The 25,543-nt window shown below is 41.0% G+C and overlaps 1 protein-coding gene across 4 annotated transcripts in view; it reads left to right on the forward strand.

The window, feature by feature from the left end:
• Positions 1 to 25,543, forward strand: part of actn4 (actinin, alpha 4) — a 70,691-nt gene that overhangs the window by 22,237 nt on the left and 22,911 nt on the right. For all 4 annotated transcript variants that reach the window (XM_049576379.1, XM_049576378.1, XM_049576377.1 and 1 more), the window contains exons 2-3: positions 22,172 to 22,286; positions 23,996 to 24,115. In XM_049576379.1, coding sequence (XP_049432336.1) covers positions 22,172 to 22,286; positions 23,996 to 24,115 — 235 coding nt within the window. The remainder of the gene's footprint in view (positions 1 to 22,171; positions 22,287 to 23,995; positions 24,116 to 25,543) is intronic.

The raw sequence follows: 25,543 nt of genomic DNA on the forward strand, positions 1-25,543 counted from the left end.
TCACCCACAGCTTTACAGCCCATGCAAGTTATGCTATGCAAACGTCAGTTATTGTGTGAGGCACTTCGGTTTTACTGAGATTAACTCTCGGCGTATGCAGGACATTTGAGCCGTATCTGTCCTCCTAAACAGCGACTAGGTTTTCCGTTTTCGTTTAAGACACTTAGGAGCTAACAGTTAATACTAGCTGAGTAACATTAGCTAATAGCTGTATTAGCAGCTATGTTGCTTAGTGACGAAACGGAGCTGGAAACACTTAGTGGAGCCGACAGAATATAAACCGACGTAACGTAACGCTAATTGAGATCAACTATGATTGAATCACTGTGATTATGGTTATTGTATGGCGAGCTAGAATCGATATAGACGGCCAGTTATGCTTTCTCGACATAAGCTCAAGGAAACAACATAAAACGCTGCCGTGTTAACCTTTGACCGAGAGCCTTAATGGGGGCTCTCAGTTTTATAAGGTTAATTAAATTCATTGCTCATGGTCTTGATGTAACACACACACGAGAACATGCACTCCTTTTCTCATACAGGCACTGACTCTTCTCACTCACATGCACACTTCTAATGTGTGAATTATTCTGTGTAATGATGACCATTGCCCTTAGGGTTTTTTTGGTTTCTGCTGCACATTTGTGATATCTATTCTATATATTGTATGTTTTTTTGTTCTACTCTTGCATTGTTTTGTTTAATATATATTTTTCCTCTCATGCTATATAAATTGTTTACCTATTTTGCTGACTGTTAAGATGCACCAGACAAATAAGCTTTGTTCCTGTAATTTGTTTACATATTTTGTCATTTAAGATAAAATTTTCTGTTGCTGTGCCAATCCCTTGCCCCTTTTAATGTGAGAGTTTCATTTTAATATAAGATTTTGGTTGTTAACATTTTGGTATGATAAGGAAGTTACAAGATTTAGTGAAGTTATTTCAATATATCTATTTTTTGGACATTTTACAGCTTGAAAAAATATCACGATATTATCGTTTACTGTGATAATTTGGTCACAATAATCGAGATATCAAATTTTCCATATCTTTACATCCAAGTAAGTTATTAACAACTTGCAGAAACATTGCATGCAACTATAGTCCACCTTCCACCTTCTCTTCCCCTCTCTCTGTCACTCTCTCTTTCGAACACACACACACAGACACACACACATGCACTTTGGAGAGCGCCATGGTGCTCTGTTCTTGTCTCAGTCCTGATAATTGTGCAGCTATAATGCGTAAAGTTGGTGGTTTGCAGGTTTGGTAGGGTAGTTGATTTATTGCATATTTCAGACCTTGGGTAATACGGATGACATCTTGATGAATGAGAGTGCAGTGTGTTGGTGTGACGAGCCTGTCTTGTTTTGTGTTAATGATGAGTAGTAAATGCTGTTGCATCAGCCATCACATCATTCTCCAACAACATCATCATCGTCATCATAATAAAGGGAGAACTATGGTTTAGTCATTTTTTTACTCAACAAACTTAAATGTACAAACACACAGACACACCTAAAATTAACGGTTACTCACTTTCTCTCGCATGTGCTCACACTTCACACACACACACACACACACACACACACACACACACACACACACACACACACATACAGAGAGTAAATTACGTTCACATGTCAGTGAGTTCTGATGTTTCCAGAAATACATGGTTCTTAGGCAATAACAGGAAATAACATATCAGCTCTGTCAAACCCTGGTATTCACTCCAAATTAAGTCTCATGATAGTTTAATGTTGCAGTATTTTGCTGATGGTCTTATCCAGACTTTTATGATGTGGATTTGCAGAATCTGAACACATAACTGTAAATAGTTAAGTGTTTGTCAATTTAGATTAAGCATTTAAACATTAAATATGACCACTGTGGTACACAGATAGATGCTATTTGTAAAAACAAAGGCACCAGATCAACGCCCCATTCTAGATATTTCCCAGAGTGCTCTGTTTGTGGAGTTTCATTTCATTTTTACCAGTTTTACCAGCTGTTATAATCCATCTCAAATGTCTTTAAGTGCCATTCATGTATTGCACTTACATGCAAATTGCTCACATGTATCTTGTTTAGTTCTGTTTTTCGCAGCATCAGTCTGGTTCATTTCCATATTCTGTTCTCACAGAAATATGTTTACATGTTTGTCTTACGCTGGAAAACCCATAAATGCTGAAAATCCCAGCAGCAGAGCTGGCATCAGAGTCAGTTTGGCAGCAAGACAACAGAGCGCTTTCTAACAAACCCAGGTTTGGTGGAGTGATGCCGTTTCCTCCTGCCTGAACTGATCAACAACAGAACCGCAGAACTGTCGCGGAGCTCTGGAAAGATTCAGCCAGCGGTTTTAATAAAAGGCCGAAACAAACAGCTGACGCTTCGCCCTGCCAACTGCTATCAGGCCTGCCAAACTCCTGATTGGGACCATGTAAAAACACACACACACATACACAGAGGTGGGTGTGTAGTAATAATAATAATGACCTCAGCTCATTCAGTGATTGGAGAGCTCTGGTTTTGTAATGGGAGGTCAGGCTGAGGAAAGAAGGGGAACACCGCTCTGGCTACTGGTGGTTCTGGCTGCCCAGACCAACTCCTGCAGGACAGCTGGAAACATGAAAAATAAATGACCCACATTAACGTCACAACAAGGCAGAAGTTAACTCTATCAAGGTCAAAGGAGATTTCTGCGTTAAACAGTCACAGTTCTCTCTGTTGACTTGAGATAACTTAACTTGATTTGCAGCCAAGTCAGGGTTTGAGCAGTGTAAAGTCAGGGTGCAAGACCTTGGCATCAGAATATTTGTAAGGCTCTCAAGGTCGTCACAACATAAAGATTGAGTTTATGACACCTCTCCAGAACAAAATTCATTAAATATATAATGACCATCAAAACATCCAGTCCTAAGGAGTACAAGGTTACAAGCGTAAAGACTTGTACACTCCTGTGAGTCTATAATTGTCTTATATAAACTTGAACAAATCCAGCAATGATGTGTAAGAGGGGATATGATAGTTAAATTTACTCAACTTGGACATGAACCTGTTGTTTAGACTTTTTGTTCCTTATCTGTTTTTCTCTCAGCTTATCTCTCTGTATCCCCTGTACATGTGGTCCTGATCCATTGTGTGGAGTTGTATGGCAGTTTCCAGGTGTTATCCATGACCCTGGCTTGCTCTCCAGGCTCAGTTTTTCTTGCATTTCAAAGAATTAAGAGAATGTATCACATCTCTGAAGTAGCCTATCAAATATGGTTCAGTAAAAGCAGTTGAAGTGCTGATACGTCTGTGTAAGTTCAAGTCATGCATGGTGGTGTGTGTCAGTATTTTCTCAAGAGAAGTGGAAACGTTCCAAACTTACACGGCGGTTGTGAAATGACGGCCTGGTTGAGTCATTCAGTGAGAACCTGGGTTGTAAAATGGTTTCAGGCATTACAATCTGTCCCTGTAATCTTAAATGCAGAGTTATTCCGCCTTCCGTGTGAGTGAGGTGTGGCTTCTGAAAGTAAGGATTGTGTTCAATAAGAGGAGGAGTCTGCCATGCATTTATTAAGGTCTGTGATAATGTCTTAGGCCCTTTTTTAACAAGTTTGATTATTTTACTGGCAACATTCCACACTGATGAGATTTATATCTCTCAGAATAAAGTGAATCATCCATCCTCTTTTGTATGTTATTTGGCCTCTAAGCAGAGAAGGTGTCCCTGTATTATAATTGTTATATAATAACTTTGTTTCATTCACATTTTGATTCAACTTCAGTCTGAACAATGAAGCATCATTTTACACTGATGTGGGTTGTTTTTAGTTTTGCAGGTAATAATACCTTCAGCACATAGATGCTGTAAAATGTGACTTTATTTCCTCTTCCATTTGAACTACAGCGGCAGTCATTAGGGTTAAGATAATTATCCACTCCAACTCCAAGAAATGTCAGTTAACCACAAATGGAGGTGGTTACTGGAGGAAAGCTGACTAAGTTTCTCAACCTACTCCTCGGTGTCATTGAAAAAAGCAGACTTAACCTGTAAACCAAAACACACATACATAGTTTTATTTTGTATGCTACTAGTATTTAATGTTGTATATATGAAGTTACTGCACAGCCTCAGCTGCTGATGTAAAAGGTAGCTTAAGAAAAAACACATTCATATAGGGCTGGGGTCAGATTGTCCAAGTTCAAGTTCATCTCTCAAACTAGGTTCATACCAAACAATCTCACTGTTGTCACACTGGGTTTCAGTTCATGAGGTGTTTGATTTTTTGTTTGGTACCGACGCCATGACTGACTGAAACCATTCTCCTCTGTCTCCTTTAATTGTCTTTGTTGTGACATGAATCATCCAGTTTTTGCTGCACTGACTCCTCCGCCCAAATGAAAATCAGACAGTGCGCCTCTTGTGTAGTTCATATACTAGAGTCCAGGACGTCAGCTGGGTACGTGGTCCTTCAGTGTGGCCCAGGAGACAGTGGTGTACACACTGCTGAAAGACTATGACCAAATACAACCCAGACCACCTCAGAATGTGGTCTGAGCGATTGGATCTCAAGATGCATTGAGGATGCATTTTGGTGCATTCACATCTGTAGTTAGGGATGTCCACTTGTGATCTGATCACACAATAGTCATGTTAATAGCAGGTGTAAACGGCACCTAAATGAATCCTGGTGGTGGGACAAAACAAGCCATTGAAACATTTTTTTTGATTATATGGACCAGAAGATTTAATCAGTTTTTAAAACAATAGCAACTCATGACTGAATATTACGAATCATGGAGAGTTTCACCACTAAAATGTTCACTGCTGTTTATATCTGTCTGATAAGCTGCTGACTGGTTGGGATATGTGAAAAAACCTTTACTTTCATGACTGGATCATTACATTCATGCAGGCTTGTGAACAAAGGTCAAATGAACTCAAATGAATATATTAAAGTTAACCTTTCCACTGTGGCTCTGGCACAAAAAAAACAAATTGCAGGTGTGAAATCCTGCAATTATAATCGTCCCTCTGTGCTGAACCAGATAATGTCTGTTGAACCAGTCACCTCTCAACTCTGCAGCCTTCCCACAGCCTCGGCACCTTCCTTCCACTGATCTCACTCAGCTTTCTACATGAGTCACCTCAGTTATTTGAATCATCACAGCGCGGCAGCCCTTTACAAACTTCCTGTGCACTCTCCTTGCAGAGTCCATTGTCACTGTGACACGTCACTGAACACAAAGGCTATAAATCTTCAGATGGCTAATTTTACAAGTTTCCTCGGGGGTTAATGTTTTACGTCTTGTACAGTTGGATTCACTCACTGCATTCCTGGGGAATGAACATGGACATCCTCCCGCCCCCGCTGTTTCCTGTGCTGTGCCTCTGAAGACAGGAAGTGGATTAGTTGGCTGCTGATTGGCTGAGGAGAAAAAGAAGTGATGGTGTGATATGAGAGAAACAGACACACACAAACCGAAACAGTAATGCCCAGTAATGCTGACTCCCTCTTCATGTCGTTTCTCTTCTCTCACTGCTACTTTGAGCTGATCTGTCCATCTGTTTCCTTATAGCTGCAGTAAAACTCAAAGTATGTGTGGCATCACACTCTGATGTTTAATTCTTAGGTGAGGAAGACAGGCGCAGGAGGAAGATGTCTCTCTCATCCAAAAAAAAGAGAATGGTCTCCTTAAGTCTCTAATATCAGCTAAAAAAATATTGTCAGATGGCTACTTATGATATTAGGAAGTACCTGTTGAGTGCCCACCAACGAGTTAAAGCTAGTAAGCATATTTACTTTAGGATATCTTCAGAAACGGTCACTGTATAAAGTGTGCGCATATGCTCGTGGTTGGCTGATGGGAGGACCTTAAGACAGAGGGTAAGCTGCAGGAGGAGGTATTTTCAAATACTGCCATTGTTTTCTTTTTTCAGATTATTGCCTACCCTAGCTTTAAAAACTACAAGCTAAGTTCAGCAAAGAGAAACATCCTTACTTATTATTTAGTAAAAGATTAACATTTAAGCAAACAGGCCCTTAATTATAATCAATTATATCAATTAGTCCTGCTCACTCCAAACTAGTGAGAAGAACACCGAAACGGCATCCTTCTAACTTTGGCAAATTGTGTTTTCGTGTGGAACCATGTTACTAATAGTAAGAAGTTTCCCTTGTAGTCAGTGCTGTAAAATCACGGAGCAAAATATGTCACAAGCTCTTGACTTCCCATTAAGAGCTGATCTGTGTATGTGATCTACGCAGAGGACCCACTTTAATGTCCTTTAGTCAAGTGTCTGAGAGGGACAGTGTTTCCACAACTCACAGATTTTGTGAGGAAGGATACGTGTCCTGCTCCTAGGTGGTTTATCCATTTCTGGACTACACAAGCACAATCATATGAGGGAAGTATGGAAGAGGGAGGCTGAAGATGCGGGTGTGAAGAGGAAGGAGATGAAGTAGGTGAGAGGAGGAGAGAGTGATAATGTACTAGAAAGGGAGTCAGCGGGAGGAAGAACATAGTTGCATTCCTGACATCTCTGTCGTGTTTAGCTGGGTTGACACTCGTTTATCCACAGAATCTCTTCCGTTCCTTCTTTCTCTCCTCAGCCCTGACCTTTTCCTGTCTTCTTGTCCCAGCTAGGCAGAGTTGGCACAAAAACGAAATGTTTGTGGTTTGTTTTGCCAACTGAAGTGGGTGGAGTCTTCCACAGAAAACAACACATTGAGTGCCAGAGAGTTGAGACTGCTTGATTTGTTTGTGGCAACTTTGCAACAGTAAATAAATTATCCAGATGGGGAAACTCTTCACATCTGGAAAGTAATATTCCAAGACGTTTGCATATAAATCTGTTTTGTATGGCTTTACCCGACTCAGAATCAGTTGAGTAAGATTTGGCTGTTTAATACAAATATTTGACCATTTGTTCATTTTTCCTAGAGTTTGTATTGGGAGTTTGAATGAGGTTCAGCAGGGCGTTCAGGGTTAGAGTGACCTGTCTACACGGAAATAGATATTTTTATAGACAGACTTTTTCCCCCTCCATTCTGTCCACATGCCCTCGTTTTACAAAATCTCTCTGTCCACACTAGAATCCAAAAATGAAACTGTACAAGCTAACTTTCCTTTTTTCAAAGCACCTATTAGAGCTCTTATCACCATTAACTCCTGTTCAATTTAAGGATGAATGGGGCTCACTCAAACGTATAAGTGATGCTCTGGACATGCAGATTTTTTCTTTCCACTCCTCATCAAAAACATCCCCACTTTGGAAAGTGTCCCACCATCTGCCGGTTCGACAAGTTGTGATCCAAGATAGTCATTTTTGACTGACTTTAAACTGCAAATATTGAGGTGGAGGAAAACATTGGCAGCAGCAGATGCCTCTGTTCGTCCATGACATGCTGTAGCAATACTAAATTTAAGTGTAAAGTAGTCATTAGACCAAACCGTGATAACAAAATGTAAACAAACTGTTAGCTGTTGTTGTGGTTTCTGGCATATGATCAATGCACAAAGCAACAATTGACATCAGTGAAATGAGGAGATGATCTCAAACACTCCTTTTTATACGTCCACACAAAAACGGTAACCGTAGTTTTGAAAAATCTCCACCACGAGAGGCTAAAACGTAGCAGGAATTATCTATTTACAAAAGCATCTGTAGGCATGTAGACAGGGCCTAAATGTGAGGACTGAAATGTCCCCAGAAGTACACTGCACCCTGACTAACCACATAAAAGACTGCTCAACTTGAAGTATCTCAGTCAACAAAGGGGTCTCTGACTGATGATCCGAATCTTCAGCTTTCGGGGGGCAGCACTACTGTTTTGTTTCTCTTTATAGTCAAAATAATAGTCCTTTTGTGTGTATTAAGTTCAAAACCTTTTATATTTCCTGTCGTTATCATCCAATGTTTGCTAGGTCTCTTCTTCTCCTGTCTTCTCTTGCCTTCTTCCACTTCCCCCTCCCCTCAACGAGGAGCAGACCCTGTTCTAGATACAAGATCAAAGTCTTAAAACACACCTCAGTGTGTCCCCCCGTTTTTTTCTCATTGCCTCTCTTCCCTTCACCTAATCCCAGGAAGAGTCCCAGTGTCTCATTACATCTCTTGTGTCTTACCGTCTCAGCCTCCTCCTGTACAGAGCTGTCACTAAAGCATTAAAGGCACAAAGTGAATTATCAGAACAAACAACCTGATTCTCTCTGTTAAACTTTTCCCTCTGCTCCTTCTCTCCTGTGTGTTGAATGTGGAAGAAGTCTTGGATAGTGAAATGATCTGGATGGTCGACAGCATTGATATTTTTCAGATGTTAGGTTGTAATATTTTGTCTTGAAGACTTTTCACATTAAACATTGATGCCATCTATGCTTAACGCTCTGGGTGGTATTCGCCCTCGCCGACTCCTCTAGCTTATATTACAGAGATTACCTTTTAAGGAAGAGTGATTTTGTAAATGTGACTTTTAAGAGCCGGAGTGATCACTCATACTTTAGAGGATTAATATTTTTAAGCTCTGGATGATTTCTTGCGCCCAATGTCTTGTCTGTGAGTGGAGTACATGTGGTGAATTGGTGTAATGAAGAGTTCATATGTTCAGTTCACCCAAAAGACAAATCATTACAATTAATTTTAGAGCCATCACATACCCGGAACCTACTGTCTAAAAGATTTGATGAGGAAGAATTCCCTCCAAAAACTCTGCATGCAGATTAAAAAAAGGGGAAATCTTAGAAGAATAGTTTCAGAAAAACAATTGAATTTCACAGAATATCATAAAGTCTTGTGTTATTGTGAGACACCAAGCTTTTCTATGTGCTCAGTCTTGGGTAAATGTGTCTACCAAAAGCCTCAAATGTAAACGCTGTGGATTAAGAAATGAACATGGGGCTTTTGTGGTGGGCAGTGTCAACACACAGTTATGCAACACTGGAGCAACATGCCTCAAAGTTCCCAGCAGTTTTTATTGACACACAGCAGGACGACATGGCCTCATATAATGTTGTAACGTGCAGGTTCAACAGCTGTCATGTGGGAGTGGTGTGTTAGAGTCACTGCATGTAAAAACCCTGCATGTTTCGATTTCCACCATTTTTCTCTTTCCAGTGAGCCAAAGTATAAATAAAACCAACATGTTAGACAGTATGAGAGTTTGACAATGGGCTGAATGTTAGTCTGCAGTAAAAGACCCAGTGAAATTAGAAATACATTTCCCTGCTTCTAATTTTGTTATTTAATCCTAATCTCTTGTTATAGTCCAATTGTTAACCTTTAATCAGTTACTCACTAAGTATATTTTGACCAGTTAGGCATACATATTAACTTAATTGCTCTACAGTTTACTGCACTGTGCACCATCAAGGTCTGGTGGAAGGTAGCTAGTGACGCTGCTCATTTAGCGTTTACTGCCAGTACTGCCATCCCTACCCAACAGCAATGCTGTGGAAACATTGTGCCCACCCTCTGGTCTCCTCCCATGTCGCTACAGTGAATAAGCAGCTTAGTTGTAAGCCACAAACCCTGTTTAGCATTGTTAACTATGTTATTACTGTTAGCATCGTTAGCAGTGTCAGCACAGCTAGTGGTGCTAACACACCAGTAGTTAACAATTGTCGCTGTGGATGTGCCTAATGCACTACAAACGAGAACGAAAAATTGAGCTGGCCTCAACTTATTCAGTGAGTATCAACCAGTCACACGTTTTTGTTTCTAGCTGTGGTACTGTGTTATTTAGCTTAGTAAGCTGACCCTATCTTAGCTTTATGTGTATTGCAGTTCACACAGGGATGCAACTGGGCCAAGAAATGTGACATTAAAATATGACTCAGACACTGATGAAAAGAAAGACAAGCAAGTAGCAGTTACACACAAGCCTGTGACAGTGTAACTCCATTAACGAGTGCTTGAGCCATACTTCAGCGGCAGCTCTGTGACTGTGTAGCTGATCACGCTGTCATGTGGTCACTCATTGTGGGAACACAGCATGATGGGGGAAAAAATTGTCATGTTCATAAAAAACAGCGTTTTGAGTCTTATGAATCTGAAATGCAGAAAAATTCTTTAATTCAATTAGAACATTAAAATTACTAAAACTTTTCATTATTATTTTCATGTTAATGTATTTGTATCACATAGCTAGTGTGGATTAATATACTGTCCTGCTCTTTTGTCAGAGGTCCTTGCTGATCCTAAAATAGGACACACACTCTCACACACAGGGGCAGTGCAATCTGACCCCTGGCCGGACTCTGAGCAACAAAGACAGGAAGAGGCATAAATAAATGAACAAATAACCACATCACTTGACACATTACCCCTTCTCCTCCCACTCCTCCCTCCCCAGTTTCCTCTTGTCTCTCCACCATTTAAGTCTCCTCTCATAAAACTGTAGCAAATCACTAAAAGCCAGCAGGCAGCTGCTGATAAGTTTGGACTGTGGTTGTTAGGATTGTCTGCTGTGGCAGGTAAACAGACAAGTTATCAGTCATGAGGAAGAATGTTTATCGACTGGTGAAATGAAAAATTAATTAGTTTTAAAATCTTTTTCTTTCTGTGGCAGAATAGTAATTTTTCCCTTTCAATGTGAGATCATATTGCGCACAAGCACTCAGCATAGTCCACGTAAGAGATTAAGATTACTAGTTGCCCAGCATGTCCCCCCCCCCCCCCCACACCAACACACAGAGCCCACACGTGTCTCAGTGACTCTTCCTCTCCTTGTCTCCTCTTCCTCCTCTCTTCCATCTCCTCTGGCAGCAGTGATCTCCTGGTCAGAGAGTCACCTCTGTCATCTAAAGGTTGTTAGTTCCATGCTCTTTATTTCCAGGAGAGGAGGAAACTGCAAAACAACATATTTTATTTATTTTTCACGGGTTTCATTTAGCATGCATCATTTAACGTTGTGCTCGTCTCTAAACATCCCCCTCCTCCTCAGCTTCCATCTTTCATCTTACCAAATTGCTCTTTTATCCCACGTTCACGCATCTGTGATCCCTCATTTACCCTCCTCCAGTGCTGGGGAAGTTACTTGTAGAAGTGATGTATCACTTAAAAACTTTACTTTTTATGTAATAGTGCTATTCAGAGCCAGCTTTTGCATTTTTGCATTGTTGTAACAACACTGAAGTTTAAAGCAGATTTAAACTGTAAGATTCATACTTTGAAAGTAACTTTGGTGTTTTTCAACTTGGACCCTATAATTCTACGTTTTTGTCTCAAACTGACTAATTGGAGCAACAGCCATTGAAACTGGTCCAGTATTAAGTGAGACTTCTGAAGACAGAAGCGGTGAAACAGACTGCAATTTAATCGCTCATGGTAATTTTGCACTGTCAATTTACGTCCCCCTACAGGTTCTTGTTTTTGCCACTGACAGGCTCTGATTGTTATTTTAAGTCTCAACAGAGACAACTTATAGAAAGGATCCCTACTGAGATAGACTTTTTGTTACAGAAGAAGATCCACTTAGTCTAAACAGAAACAACCCTGAAATCACCATCGCCAAACCAGCCAAGCAGTAACACAATTCATTCAAAGACGACAGAAACAAAATGAAACTAACAAAAGCCATCATGATTCATCTTTGCACTGTTCCAATTGTTCTGTTCCACAGCTCTGGTTTTGTTGAAAGAAACCCTTCATTCACCCAATTAGATGTGAAACTATGCATCCTCTATACACACAAAAATTCCTGTTTTATTTAAAGGCAGTCTGGTAGCTTTGGTGATGGTGATTTCAAGGCTGTTTGTGGTTAAACAAAAAGGATCCTGTTCTGTAACAAAAAGGTCGACCTCTGTAGGGATCTTTTCCATGATGTTGTCAGACACTTAAAATAGTAATCTGAGCCTGTCAATGGCAAAAACAAGCACCTCTGGGTGAATGTAAATTGACAGTGTTTACATTGCAGCCTGGTTTGCTGCTGCTTGCTGCAGCCCTCTCGCTCAATACTGGACCAATTTAAAAACTGTTGTTCCCATCAGTAACTTAGACACAAAGAGGTTGAAATACAGAAGTTACCATTTAATGATATTTGTCACATTTGTCATCTCTCTTCTCTTCCTTTCTTCTTTCCATTCCCTTCTCTTGATTGCATTTCCCTCTTTTCCCCTCCTGCCCTCCTATCCTTAATCCTCCCTTTCCTTTGTTTCTGTTAGCTGCTATATCGTGGCTCCTCTAGAGAGCCATGTGTCTGGCTGGACACAGTCTCTATGAAGCTTGCTGAAAACAGACTGCGATAATCTGTTGACTCACATAATGGTATATCTGAAGGGCATTAGGCCAGCCAAGAAGCACACAGCAATTACATGTTTGTCAGCTCCCTCTGGGAGGTGTGTGTGTTTGTGCTCTGGTGAACGATTGTCCCCACATTATAGTTTACTGACGACCTGTCAGCACATGAAGTTAGAGGGAGGCTCCCTCAGACTGTGTGTGTGTATGTGACATTGTGTGTGTGTTGTGTGTTTGTGCACACATGTTAATGATCACCTGTCCAGACTTGAGAGGATAATGAGACCAGAACAAGCTCTGCAGCAGAGCTCTGCTTCGTCTTTCTCCTCCTCTTCCTGATCCATTCGTTCTCCTCTTCACTGCCTTTATTCATGAGTAGCAGTACTCCGGTGACCACTAGTATTCCGGACATGAGCATCTTGGCCAGCTTTTCTTTTCTCTGTAGATCCACTACCCTTGGCTGTGGCACTGTGTTCCAGTTAATCTTTATCATTCATCATTTCACAGCTAGAGATGCTGCCAATTGTGTGTGTGTGTGTGTGTGTGTGTGTGTGTGTTTGGACATCAGCACTTTCTTGAAAACATTTAAACAGCTGTTCACTTGTTTAGCTCGAGGCTGGTTCTTCACTCTCAGTACCTCAGTTGTCACACACATACACGGGTACATCATGGACCCTCCCAGGTCCCACCATGAGCCTTGTAGGATGGTGTCGTATTCCTGCACTGTGACTCTAGACCGGAGCAGCGGCAGCTCTACAGTAGCAGGCTGCATATCCAGTTACACCACTGTTGTATGAATGAAGCTGCATTGAGGCAGAGTGCAATGGAATCTAGAGTGCAGCTATTTTTCTTCTTTTGTGTGTGTGTGTGTGTGTGTGTATATTTTAATTGTGGGTCTAGATTTATGTTCCAGCTCAGCATGGTTGTAAAAAGGAGTTGTCATAATGTTTATTTCTGAAATGGAGTTTGAGGAATCTCAGTGTTTGAAGATGGTGTTTGTCTTGTGGTTCGCTTGACTTAATCGAGCACAGTTGTGACTCAGAAATGAAGAATTTTCAATGTTGAGCTGAACTTAGTTTAGACAGTAGCAAAAGATAGGTTCGTGTAACAGTACATTTGAGTCCAAGGCCCGTCTGTAACCTCCTGAGACCCAACGTTTGTTTGCATTATTATTTCTCCTGGCTATTAGGGATTAGTAGGACCTGATAAGTTTAAAAAACTAAGCATTATCTTTGAGCAATAAGTTGTTCTTGAAAAAATAAATACTCGCAAGTTTGTAATATGAAATATATGAAACTGTTTTTTTCAGTGCTTGAATATTGATATGCAAAAACAAAATTACAAACAATGCAACAGATTCAAAAGCCTTATGTTTTGTTCGTCATGTTGCTTTGTATAAATTTTCCTTGTTCTATACTCCAAGCTAGGCATATTCTTTTGTCTGTATGAGCAGGCTGTCACACTTAATTGGCCTGTGTGAAATACTGTAATAATATAATAATAAAGTAATTAACAGCATCTCAGCTTGTTACTATGCTAAAATTGGTCAAAATTGGTCAAATTTGTACGCATCATCAAACTACAAACATTATTAAGCATGAATGTGCTTATCAAGAGGTGGCACAACAAGTCTTTACATACAAGTATAATTTAAGCAGAATTAAGTATAAGGTCCAGCAAACCCAAAATGTGTTGTCCGCATATGAAGATGCATGGTCACAGTTAAGTTGGCCTAGTGGGTAAATATCATGGCGTGCTGTTCTGTGCGGACATGCAGATACTATGTATGTATATGTCTGTATGTGTTGACATGAGAAAATGCATTTAAACAGTTTTTATTGGCTCCTGTATATTCATGCACAAAGACCAACCTGTCTTCTAGAGCGTTTAAAGCAACACAGTGTGTGACAATAGTTAGCAGCGCTGCTGTGTCGCGCGCCACAGCCCTTTTTTAATTGCCGTGCCTCTAAGAATAGGAGGCCTTGTGTCAGGCCAGACCAGACTAGTTGTTGAGCTTTATTCACAGGGCCACGCCAGCATGGTTTTGGCCCAGCTCAGTCTGGTACAGCCAGTTCAGTCTACTATGGCTCTGTCCAAGTTCCTTGAGGTTGTACCTCCTGCCAGCAGGTCCCCATATAACTCCTTTAACTAGCAGTACAGATCTGCTCTCTGGTGCAACAACTCGCCATCTGCTGCCATTTTACATTTGCTTTTTCATTCTCTGATGGTGTGTATTGCCACGCCCAGGCTTCGCATTCATACTGAAGTGGTTCAGTACAACCAATCTGACATTGTTGGGTGCTCTTCTGTGTCAGTGGAGCAAAAGTGATTTCAGTGACTAGATTGTCCCCAGAGGTATACTGTGTGTCGTATCTCACAGGTACCTAATTCTATCATGACAATTTGTCAGAACTTTGTCAATCAGTTTGTTCTTAATGATTTTATGTCACTGTTTTTTGTTTTAATAAGTGCTCTGTAAAGGTATCAGTATTTTGGGGTCTAAAGCGCCCAATAGATGGAGCCCTTTATTGAGTTCATGGTTACTTTGGCTCTCCTCTTTTGCATTTTCTCTTTTTACTACAGTCTGACAAGGCTTACGTGATTAAGTTAATTCATGCTTGATTTAAAAGATTGGCAATAGAAGCAGTGTGGAGGACCAACACTGTTTCCTAATTAACTCAAACCACACTCTGAAAAGGTGCAAATTAATTATCAGTCTACAGAGTTTCCACAGAAAGTGGCGAAAGACGTCTTTATGTTTCAGCAGCTTCATTGCACTACAGAGCCTCCACGTAACTGTGAGATATAAAAGAGTTAATTAAATCTACTACAGAAATTACACATCCGGACCGTGTGAAGTGGTGTGTGTGTGTGTGTGTGTGTGTGTGTTTTTGCAGCCTGTATATAGGTGTGTGTGTGTGGGTGGGTGGACTGTGGCTGTGCTGAGAATACATGACTCATAGAGATTAAGACCTTGAATAAGATGTGTTGAAGGTGTGAGACCTTTCTGACTGTTTGTGATAAGAACTGTGTAACACTGCTGTCAGCTCATGGTTTGTTACCAAAAAAAAATACTACAGACTAAATGCGTTTCCATATTGGGTATGATTGATTCATACTCATCCTGAGTATGAATGCACCCCTCTGCATTCTCCCGCTGCTCAGCTTCATGCATCATTTAATGACGATTTTGTTATGCTACAGTGTAGAAAAGGGCACTGCAGACAGACAGACACTGCTGACCCGGGGGCCGTCATCAGCGGGGACTGGTGGAGCAGTGAGGCGAAGCTCTGCTCCCAGCTGGACCAGTTTGAAATTTCTTATTTTTTTCTCTATGATATTTTCAAGACAGGATAAACCTGGGTTTGTTTCAGCAGCACAAGTACAGCAATAAGTACAGATTAACAGAGAAAATAAAATAAATAAATAATAAGAGGTTTATAAAACTAAAATAAGATGAGAAAACTATTGAAGAGCATATGAAGAAGTATTGCAAGGTCAAGTTACGAAATAATAGTTCTTTGTTCAACAGTGACGCAAGTAAAAAAAGCTTGTGTTTAAAAAGTGTGTGTGTGTGTGTGTGTGTGTGTGTGTGTGTGTGTGTGTGTGTGCGCGCACACGCGCGCAATGAGAGTGAGAGAGAGTCAGTTGATGTAGAAATGACGAGCTGCCACAGAAACAACAGACTGTCAGTGTGTGGAGTTTCTTTAAGAGTGAGCTCATCAGTGTTAGCAAGAAAAAAAAGGGTATGTAATCCAGAACATACACACACACACTGCTGACGTCATGTAGAGAATTTAAGGCACTTGAGCAATAACATTGTGTTCAACCTGGCTCATTCCTCCCAGGTGTAGCAGGGCACACCCTTACCTGCCTGTGTGTGTGTGTGTGTGCGCATGTGTGTGCGCATTCAGGTATACCTACAGCTGAGTGCCTCTATTTTAAAAAATTGCACATGCATTGAGACATTGGGTGTGGGCACAATGATGTGTATGTTGCTTGAAATAGAGTTTAGGTGAGCAATACAAAGATATGATAGGGTGTGTGTGTAGGTAGATGTCGCTTCAGCACATTCCTGTTCAAGGAGTGGTGTGTGTGTGTGTGCGCGAGAGACTTATGCTGTCCATCTTTTCACCCTTTTCTGCTCCCAGTCTATACAACCTCATGTATTTTGGTGTATATGTGTGTTTTTTCACTGTTGTCGCACATACATGTTTTTATGTTTGTGTGAGTGTGTGCATTCGAGCGTGTGCAATTTTTGCATTTTAGAGTTTAAAACTACTGCTGGGTTCCTGTCTTTGAAACCAGTGATATCTATCTGAACCTTGACCTTTGACCCTGTGGGCTCAGTTAGCGATCAGAGGTGAAAGACTTTTGGGAGGTCACACTGATGACTGGTATAGGTGTGTGTGTCTTAGGGCACAGAGATCAAACATCTGACCCCAGTAGACCCCTATCAGCGTCCTCTATTTTTCACACTTGTGCAGCAGTAAAGCAGTGAAGAGACAGTTGTATATCTGCCATAAAGGAGACATGTTGGACAACTTTACCACTTCCAGACTCAGTTTGTCCAGGACACAGACAACAAAGACTTCTGAAGCCTCATCACAAACCCTGTGTCCTTTTTTTGAGGCACCACATTGGCACCATGATGCTACTTTGATGACTGACGTTGACTGAAGTTTTGCATCTTTGATCTTATCAAACTATTTAGAATGAATATCAGGCAATAACTATTGGTGACTGATCAATCAGAGCACTGTTACCTTTTTTTAAAAGATAATTTTTGCCTTTTATTTGATAGTGAAAACTGAGTAGGAAAAAGAAACTGTGGTGTAGAGAGAGAGAGGACAACATGAAGCAAAAAGCCGGAAATGATCGCAGGCTGCTATGATGAGGACTGAGCCTTAATGGTATGCACTCCACCAGGTGAGCTACCAGTTTTAATTCTCGAGGTTACCTACTTTGATCGAATTAAAAGTGAGCTGACCCCAACTCCTGGAGAGAACGATCAAGCAGGATGAGTGCCAGTGAAGCCTGTTAAACCTGCCCATGTGGCCGCTCTGTGTTGGCTACACAGATCAGATGAGATGAGAGGATTTCTGACCTGAGCTGAGGACACAGATAACAAGCTGAAGGCTGTGTGAGACCCGAGTAAAGCTGGATCTGAGTGTTAAGAAGGTTTACATTTGAGGCATCACGCTCTTATCCTCTAGTATCTATTGCATAACTCTGGTAAGAACATCCTGTGTGTTATTCTTGCTGCATGCATCAACCAGGACCCTACTCTGATCTCACTGTTTGAGGTCACCGTTTAACTTCAGCATGTAATCACATTGATGTGTTTTAAAGCAGCTTTTGGCAATTTTACACATCTGCAGCTCATAAAGCTTAAATATTGGACAAACTTTTAACTTTAATACCAGGAAACCCTTAATGGGATTAACTGCAAACTGTGAGTGAAGTGGATTCTTGCCTGTTGGGAGTTTTTCTGTTATTTCTGGTGCATAAACAAATAATGTCTGTTTATATTTCAGTGGTCTCTATCTTAATATTCAGCATACAGTGTTATTAAGAAAAGGTAAATAATAATGCTGATCGGAGCACCCTTAAAAACCGTCTTTTGACAGACAGATGGTTAAACTTAAAGCTATTAAGATATAGACCTGCTAACTAATATTGAAACTAGCCAGTCGAGGTCGGGCTTAAACTAAGAGTTAAAGCAGTTAACATAATGCTTGTGTGTCACGTTCATCAGACTTTCATCAACAAGCTGCCAATATGTTTGTACAAGTAAAATAAGGTCGGTTGACATTTCATGTGAACTGGCTTGCTGGAGATATCACATGATAAGTTTGTGGTTAGCTAAGCAGCGAAGCGTAGTCATTAACTTCACCATGTTTAAAGACAGCTTTGATATGTTGTATGAGGACAAATAATCTTGTTAACGCTGCCTCCTTGTGTCCTCTCAGCATGGTTCAGTGTCTGAGCAAGTGTGCCACACCTTGTTGTCCCTGAGTGACATGGGGTAGCCAAAGGCATGCTACATTTCCCCACAATACAAAAAGCCAACTGAACACAAAAGTTTTTTCTTCCTGGTTGTCACAGACCCAGAACAACCTGATGGAGAGCCCTCGCTGAGCAGCGTAAAGAGCTACTTCAAACTGGACAAAAGCTAGGCTGAAGTGTCCTTGAGCAAGACACAGAGAGCCTAACAGGGTCTGACCTCTGGCCTTGGAGGGAGGGGATGGAAGCTGTACAATCTGTAGCCTGTGCAGAGAAGTTCCTGAGCTCTCTGCAGGTCTCAACCTGTTGCCGTTTGTGTTTTACTCACCCTGTCACCACTCTCAGTGGCAGCGCTCTTGTTGGAACAGAGCCGACTTTTGCAGTTTTATATATATATATTATATAGTGAAGCTGCTCTCTTTAACAGTTCACGTTCATAAACCTGCTTTTTGAATCCAAAGCCTCCCAACATGCAGAAACCCTCAGGGGCAAATTCACAAAAGGATTGTGTGGCTTATCTGCACTAGTATAAAAAAACCCCTGTAATTCTCAAAGCACCCGCCAAGGGTGAAATGCATCCCTTTGCTTCCAAGCAAATAGTTTCGCAGTGCTTCTATTCTATTTGTGCATATCTAAATTAGGCAATATGGAGTAAAATCAGCCCCATTCTATGCAAATGAGCCTCATTGCAAAATAACAGCCCAGTTCTCAAAGATAAGCACTAATGTCCACATGCAGTTACATTGAAATTATTAGCGTCCCCAGTTTACAAGTTTTGTCTCACCCAGACGTTGTGGTCATGGCATGCCTCTGCAGCTCGTTGGTCAGGACCTGTAGCTGTCTTTGTCTCTCTGACATTTTTCTCTTACTGTGGTCTTGGTACAAAGTGATTGCATCAAGTGGTTGCAAGTGATGTGCAATTCATGGTGCTATCAGTTGCCGCAATCCATTCTCTGAATTTTCCGGTCAGTGTTGCTCACTTTGCTCCACAGGCTTAGACGATGATTTTTACTCTGAAATCCCAGAACTATTTAAAAACATTTGATATTATGTATTGGACATCCTGTGTAGCAAAGGGACATGCAGTAAAAAAGAAAGGTGGGAAATTACATTTAATTTATCAGGGATATGATGTTTATGTTCATTTGTGAGATGCTTCCCCATCTGTCACAAATCTCATATAATCTTTAGTCATATATCACCATCACAGAACATACGTCGTACTGAATACATCATACAAACCCTCAAATCCACAGTATAATTTCTGTGAAGCATTTATAAACAAATCATGCATTTTCTCCAGTTTAATAAAAGCTATATTAAGAAATAAATGTATTGTTGATGGCCTGTGATCGTGGAAAACACAAGGCTTTTGTTGCAGCTGACCATGTGAAGAGATCAGTGTTGGGACAGTGATGGATGCTGCTTTACTCTTATTGTCTGCTCTGGGTTTAACTTCCTGTCACTGCAGTGCCACTTCCTGCTTCAGTGCCACTTCCTGCTGCATTGTTGTTAACTCTGTGTGTGTGTGTGTGTGTGTGTGTGTGTGTGTGTGTGTGTGTGTGTGTGTGTGTGTGTGTGTGTGTGTGTGTGTGTGTGTGGTGCATGTCTCTCCTAACTTTGTATGACTGTTTGTTTATGTGAAATGTATCTCCCCTTCCTCCCTATCCAGTGTAGGTCCTGGTCCAGTTTATATATATATATATATGTGTGTGTGTGTGTGTGTGTGTGTGTGTGTTGGAGGTGGCAACAGTTCTGGGGGAGGGTCACAGAGAGAGAGAGAGTGGGCTGAGGGAGAGCACAGGGGGCTGAAGGGTGCTATTATCCACGAGGCTCAATGGGCGCTTTGTGCCGGTGGCCACAGTGGGACGGTGGGGAGAGGGGCAGGGCAGCGAGCAGCACCCTGTCATAATGTTTTTGAACACACAGCACAGGAGAGAGGCAGAAAAAGAGGTGTAGGGATCAAGCTGACTGATACTTACTCAGTCTTAACAGTGATGTTTTCTTCTAAGTTGTCTGAGATATTTCCATATTCAGTTAATGTCAAATACTGAGAAGGAGAGGATTTATGTCTGATGTGAGTCTGAAGAGATTTGACTCCAATACTTCAAAAGAACTTGAGTAACAATTATTGTTAAAAGCAGTTAATTTCTTGTATTTTTAATAAGTTGTATAGTCTATGACATGTCAGAAATTGTCCCATCTGTGTCATTCCATACCAACTCAGCAAGGGCCTCCCAGTTCATATGGTGGATCTTCTTGACTTTGTGGCACACTAGATGATGTCACTTGTAGCTCTAGGGTTTTACAAGCTCTGCTGTAAATTTGGGCGTTTTAAAGTGGGAGGTCTGGGGGGGATTCAGTTGCTTTTTGAGCCAACCTCAAGTGGTGATTCGATGAACTGCAGTTTTGGAACTTCCACATTGGCTTAATTTTTCAGTCATGGAGGTGGCCGCTCAGTTGTGGTTCAGTTCAGGAGGTTCTGGTCATATACAAACTGGTTCGGATTGGTCCTGGGTTTCAGCTCTACCGCAGAAAGCCTCAGCATATTCTTATTTAATAAGCTGGAACTGCTAAATATTTCTTTTTAATTTAATAATCTTCGCAGAATAAAATATTGATATGATAATAATAGTAGTAACATTTTTCTGCTACTGTCTGTCTTGTAACAAGTCAGTTTTATCTTTGTCTTCTTTTCAAGCTTTGAGTTCCTGCTTCCTGAATCACTTTTCCTTATTTTACCTTCTCCTTCCTCCTTTCAACTCTTCCCGTCATTCCCTCTTAAAGCAATGCTCTCATTTCAACTGTAATACATTGATGTTGATTGACACCCACATTAGGGTCACTGTGATCATTGAAGGCTTCAAGAAGTCAAATAATTATCATACAGATGAACACTCTCTCATAGTGGAGTATTGGTTATGTTGTGCAGGATACACCATTTTTACACCAAGATTTATTTTGGTTACGTTTTAGAGCAATTTTTAGGGCTCCTCCCCTAAATTATGTAACAAGTCAAAAGAGTTTTGGCACACTGATCGATGATGAGCCGTAACTGAGATTGTTGGAGAGTGGCATGACTAAGCTCTCCACAGTCCCGTGCCTACCTCAGTGCCATGAACTCCTTCACAATAAAATGATTGAAAACACATTTCTGAAGAATGTTGGCTAACCAGAAGCACAAAAGCACGGATTCCAACCAACTATTGATGTGTGTGATTTGTGCTGGTTGTGTGTCTTTCGCCAGATGTCTGTGTTTGTGATTTGGTACACCATCCTGATATTTAATTACAAGTTATCACAGATGTTTAGTTTGATTGCTGTCTGGATTTCAGATAGTAAAGGGGATGTATTTGTGAGGTTTACTGGACTGTTGGGTGTTTCTTTAACATGTGGGATGCACTTCGGTAGCTTTGGACGTGACAGGAGGGCGTTTTCTTTTTGTATTTCACAGCGGGACTGAGCCCACTTCTGTCACCAGTTATGAGTTCAGAGTTTGTGTAACAAGAATGAGAGGGAGAACAAGGAGGCAAAAATGATAGAAAAACATTTTGGTTTTTCTCTCCATATTTTTATTAGAGTTGAAAAATAAGTGCAGGTTTCTTACATAGTGGGTGTTTGCTGCGTTACCGAAAGTGTGCATTGTTTTATTCATCATTTGATCTGCCATTTTTGTGACATATGTTTTAAATTGTTTTCGGAGATCACAAGCAGTTCTCGTTTCATAGCTATAGGTATTGTATTCTAACATCTGACTCCTCCCCTTCTGCTACTTCCTGTCTTATCAAAGCAACTCCCTCACCACCCTTCCTGTTAATTGAATTTCATTTTCATTTATTCTCCATACTAAGGTGGTTTATTGTCATAAAAGCTGGAAAAACAGAACGACGCAGACTCTGAATAATCACCATTTGTCTCCTGTTTCTGTGCTCTCTCTGTGCAGACGTTCACGGCATGGTGTAACTCCCACCTGCGGAAGGCTGGCACGCAGATCGAAAACATCGAGGAGGACTTCAGGGATGGGCTCAAGCTCATGCTGCTGCTGGAGGTCATCTCAGGTAACTCATCTGGACAGAGTTGGGTAGATTTCCGGTTTTTGCGCGGTTCAGTGTAAGAGTTTATACCGGTTTGATTTTATGCAAACACGCTGGACCTGCATTTGTTGTTATGACATGTTCTGTCATTTTAAAACGTACATCAGCAACCTCATGACATGGCAGTGCTGAATCAAACTTGTATTGCATCAGTAATATGACACCATTATTAACATAATATTATGTCTACAATTGGACCAGCGCCACTAGTGTCTGACAGGCTGTGAGCCGCACACAGCAACATGAAGGAGATCAAATTTCAGCAGAGGTGGGGGGTGGGAAGAGCGGCGCATGTTGTGTTTGTTTACTAGAATGTGCATGTATGTTTTTGAGGTGTTAGTCTCTCAAGAAAAACTAAAATTGCACCAATACAATTTGAGGCCATCAAAAGAGATGTCCTGACTGGCTGTGAGTGACGAGGCGCGCCGTTTAGAGCTTAACTTTTTCAGATTCCCCGTTTGTATTTATTCTCATTTCCCACTTTGAAAGCGCCACAGTGGATGATGAACAGCTGATTCATAAAGTTGAGATGAGAAATTATCTACATGACACCTTTTAAATTTCACTACAAAAAGCAACATAAAGTGGCAGTTGAGCTGAAAGTTTCTGGTAAATGACCATCACTAATAACAAGGGAGGCTACTTGCTGTCGGCTACATTGAATGACAATTTCAATAAATATTCCGACATAAAATGCGTGTTTGCTAATTTGATCGTTCAAACGGAGGAAGATAGCATGTACTCATTGATCTTTTAAGTCTCCAGACTGATCTTGAGTGCACAGCTGATATTTACGTGGCTTGTTTACATGACAGAAGTGCGTATTTAATGGGTTCAATGTGGACAAAGATGTTAGACGATGTGATGTGATAGTTGGATGCTCATTTGCTGTGAGGACACAGTGTCAATATGTTCTACTCATGAGTGGCTGCTGAGTCAAGTGTAACACCTAATGGTAAAATTAGGTAAACCAATCTGGTCCAGCATTCGGCCTTATATTAAACGGGTTTGAAGATTTTACACCAGCCCGACCCTACATCTGTACAACTTCACAGCACCAGAAAAATGAGGCTCAGTGTTTTTAATTAAACTAAAATGTCTGTAATGACATCTGATGTTTCACACAGAAGCCACAGGGAAAGCCGTCCAGCCCACCACACAGCCAAACACACAGTTGTGTGTCACTGAGCAGCGGCCTGATTTTCAAAGCTGTCCCTGAGCTGTCGATCAGAGTGAAAAATGTTTTCAGATGTTGAAGATACACAACATCTCTGTCCATCCCAGGGTGTGGTCGCTCACAGTTTCCAACCTCAGTATGGATCACATTTAAAGAAACATTGGGAACACCCTGCTATAGATCTGGTCTTGTGTTTCATTTCAGATTGGAGTGGGAAAATTGCTCCTGTTCATATAGCAGACAATCATTTGAACTGCTGCCGTCCCCTAAATGAGTTTCGGCTTCCCTTTTCTCAGTCACTTCAGTTTTTTCTGCTTTGAGCAACACCAACGTCCCTGCTGTAACTTTAACTGTCCTGACTGAGTGTTGTTCTGCTGAGCTTGTGGAAACATGCTCCGCTCTCGTCACCACGGGAGCTAACTCCCTCACATTATGTGTTTTTGTGTGTGTGTGTGTGTGTGTGTCTGTGTGTCTGTGTGTGTGTGTTTGTCTGCAGGCGAACGGTTACCCAAACCTGAGCGAGGCAAGATGAGGGTCCACAAGATCAACAACGTGAACAAAGCCCTGGACTTCATCGCCAGCAAAGGAGTCAAACTGGTCTCCATTGGAGCAGAGGGTAAGCATGCATTCATGTTCGTATATACAAATATAATAAGGGCCCCCAAATAGATGCATATTACACCAAACACATCCATCTGATGTGCTAAAACCTAATGAATAAAGTTCAAACTATTCCTCATGAGTCATCAGACCTCGCTGTGGAAACATCTCATTCAACCGTGATAGTCCCCCTTAAAACTTCTGACCTCAAGACCAAAAAATTTCAAGCTCGATTGTGAGTGTAAAATGCACACCCAATGAGGACTGAGGTCAGAGGTGCAGGGTGGATATCACACCGCTTTGTGTGCGTGTGTGTGAGCGTGCGTGTCAGCTGGAGGACCTTGACCTTTATCCTACTCTATTAGGGAAAATGTGACATTCCTGCCACATGACACTTCAGATACTGATGACCACTGAACTCACAGTTGCCCAGAATACCACACACACACACACACACACACACACTTTCTGGCCCTCTATAAAAGCAGCCCACTAAAGGTCATGTACTGGAAATCGACAGAGAGAAAAATGCCAACACAGAAAATGGAAAAGAAAAAAAAATGAGGGATGGAAGTGATGAGGTGAGAGAGAACGTCCTACAGAGATTATTAAAACCCACACATTCTAGTTCTCAGGCCTCCATTTGTTCTTCAGGGACTTAAGTCTTAAACCTTTCTGTAATGAGTTGAAGTACAGAGTTGGTGTAACTCACAGAACAGAAAGAATTTAGCTTTTATTTTTAAATTTAGAAACGATGATTATTATTATAAATGTCTGGCAACATTATGGAAATAATTCCTACAGCGACAGACCTTTGTGTTAAAGAGTAAGATAGTTTTGGTCAACCAGAAACAACCCCCAAATTGCCTATTGCCAAACCCACCAGCCTCCTTTTAAATAAAGAATAATTTTATGATAAAAAATAACACACACGATTCACACTATAACACACTTCATTCAAAGTCAACAGAAACAAAATAAAACTTACAAAAACCATCTTGGTTCGTCTTTCCACTGTTCCAGCAAATACCAACTACAGTTTGGTTAAAATAAACCTTAATTCACCCAGTTAGATGTGAAAATAGGCTCATCCTATATACATGTTAAAATGACCGTTTATTTACAGAGTCTGGTGGGTTCGGCGATGGTGATTTCGAGGCTGTTTCTTGTTAAACAAAAAGTCTCTTACTCTTGAACAAAAAGGCCAATCTCTCCAGGGATCCTGTCCATAATATTGTCAGACACTTAGAATAATATTCTGAGCCCATTAGCAAAAGCAAACACCTTTAGGTGGATGGAAATTGACAGTGCACAATTGCTTCGAGTGGTAACTTTGTAACCTGTTTTGCTTCTGTTGCAGTTTCAAAAATTTGGTCCCATTATTTGCTTAGACACTAAAAAGTGGGCAATTAGGATCCAAGTTTAAATACTGACGTTACCCTTT

Source organism: Epinephelus fuscoguttatus, linkage group LG5, assembly GCF_011397635.1.
Source record: "Epinephelus fuscoguttatus linkage group LG5, E.fuscoguttatus.final_Chr_v1".
NCBI lineage: Eukaryota > Metazoa > Chordata > Actinopteri > Perciformes > Serranidae > Epinephelus > Epinephelus fuscoguttatus.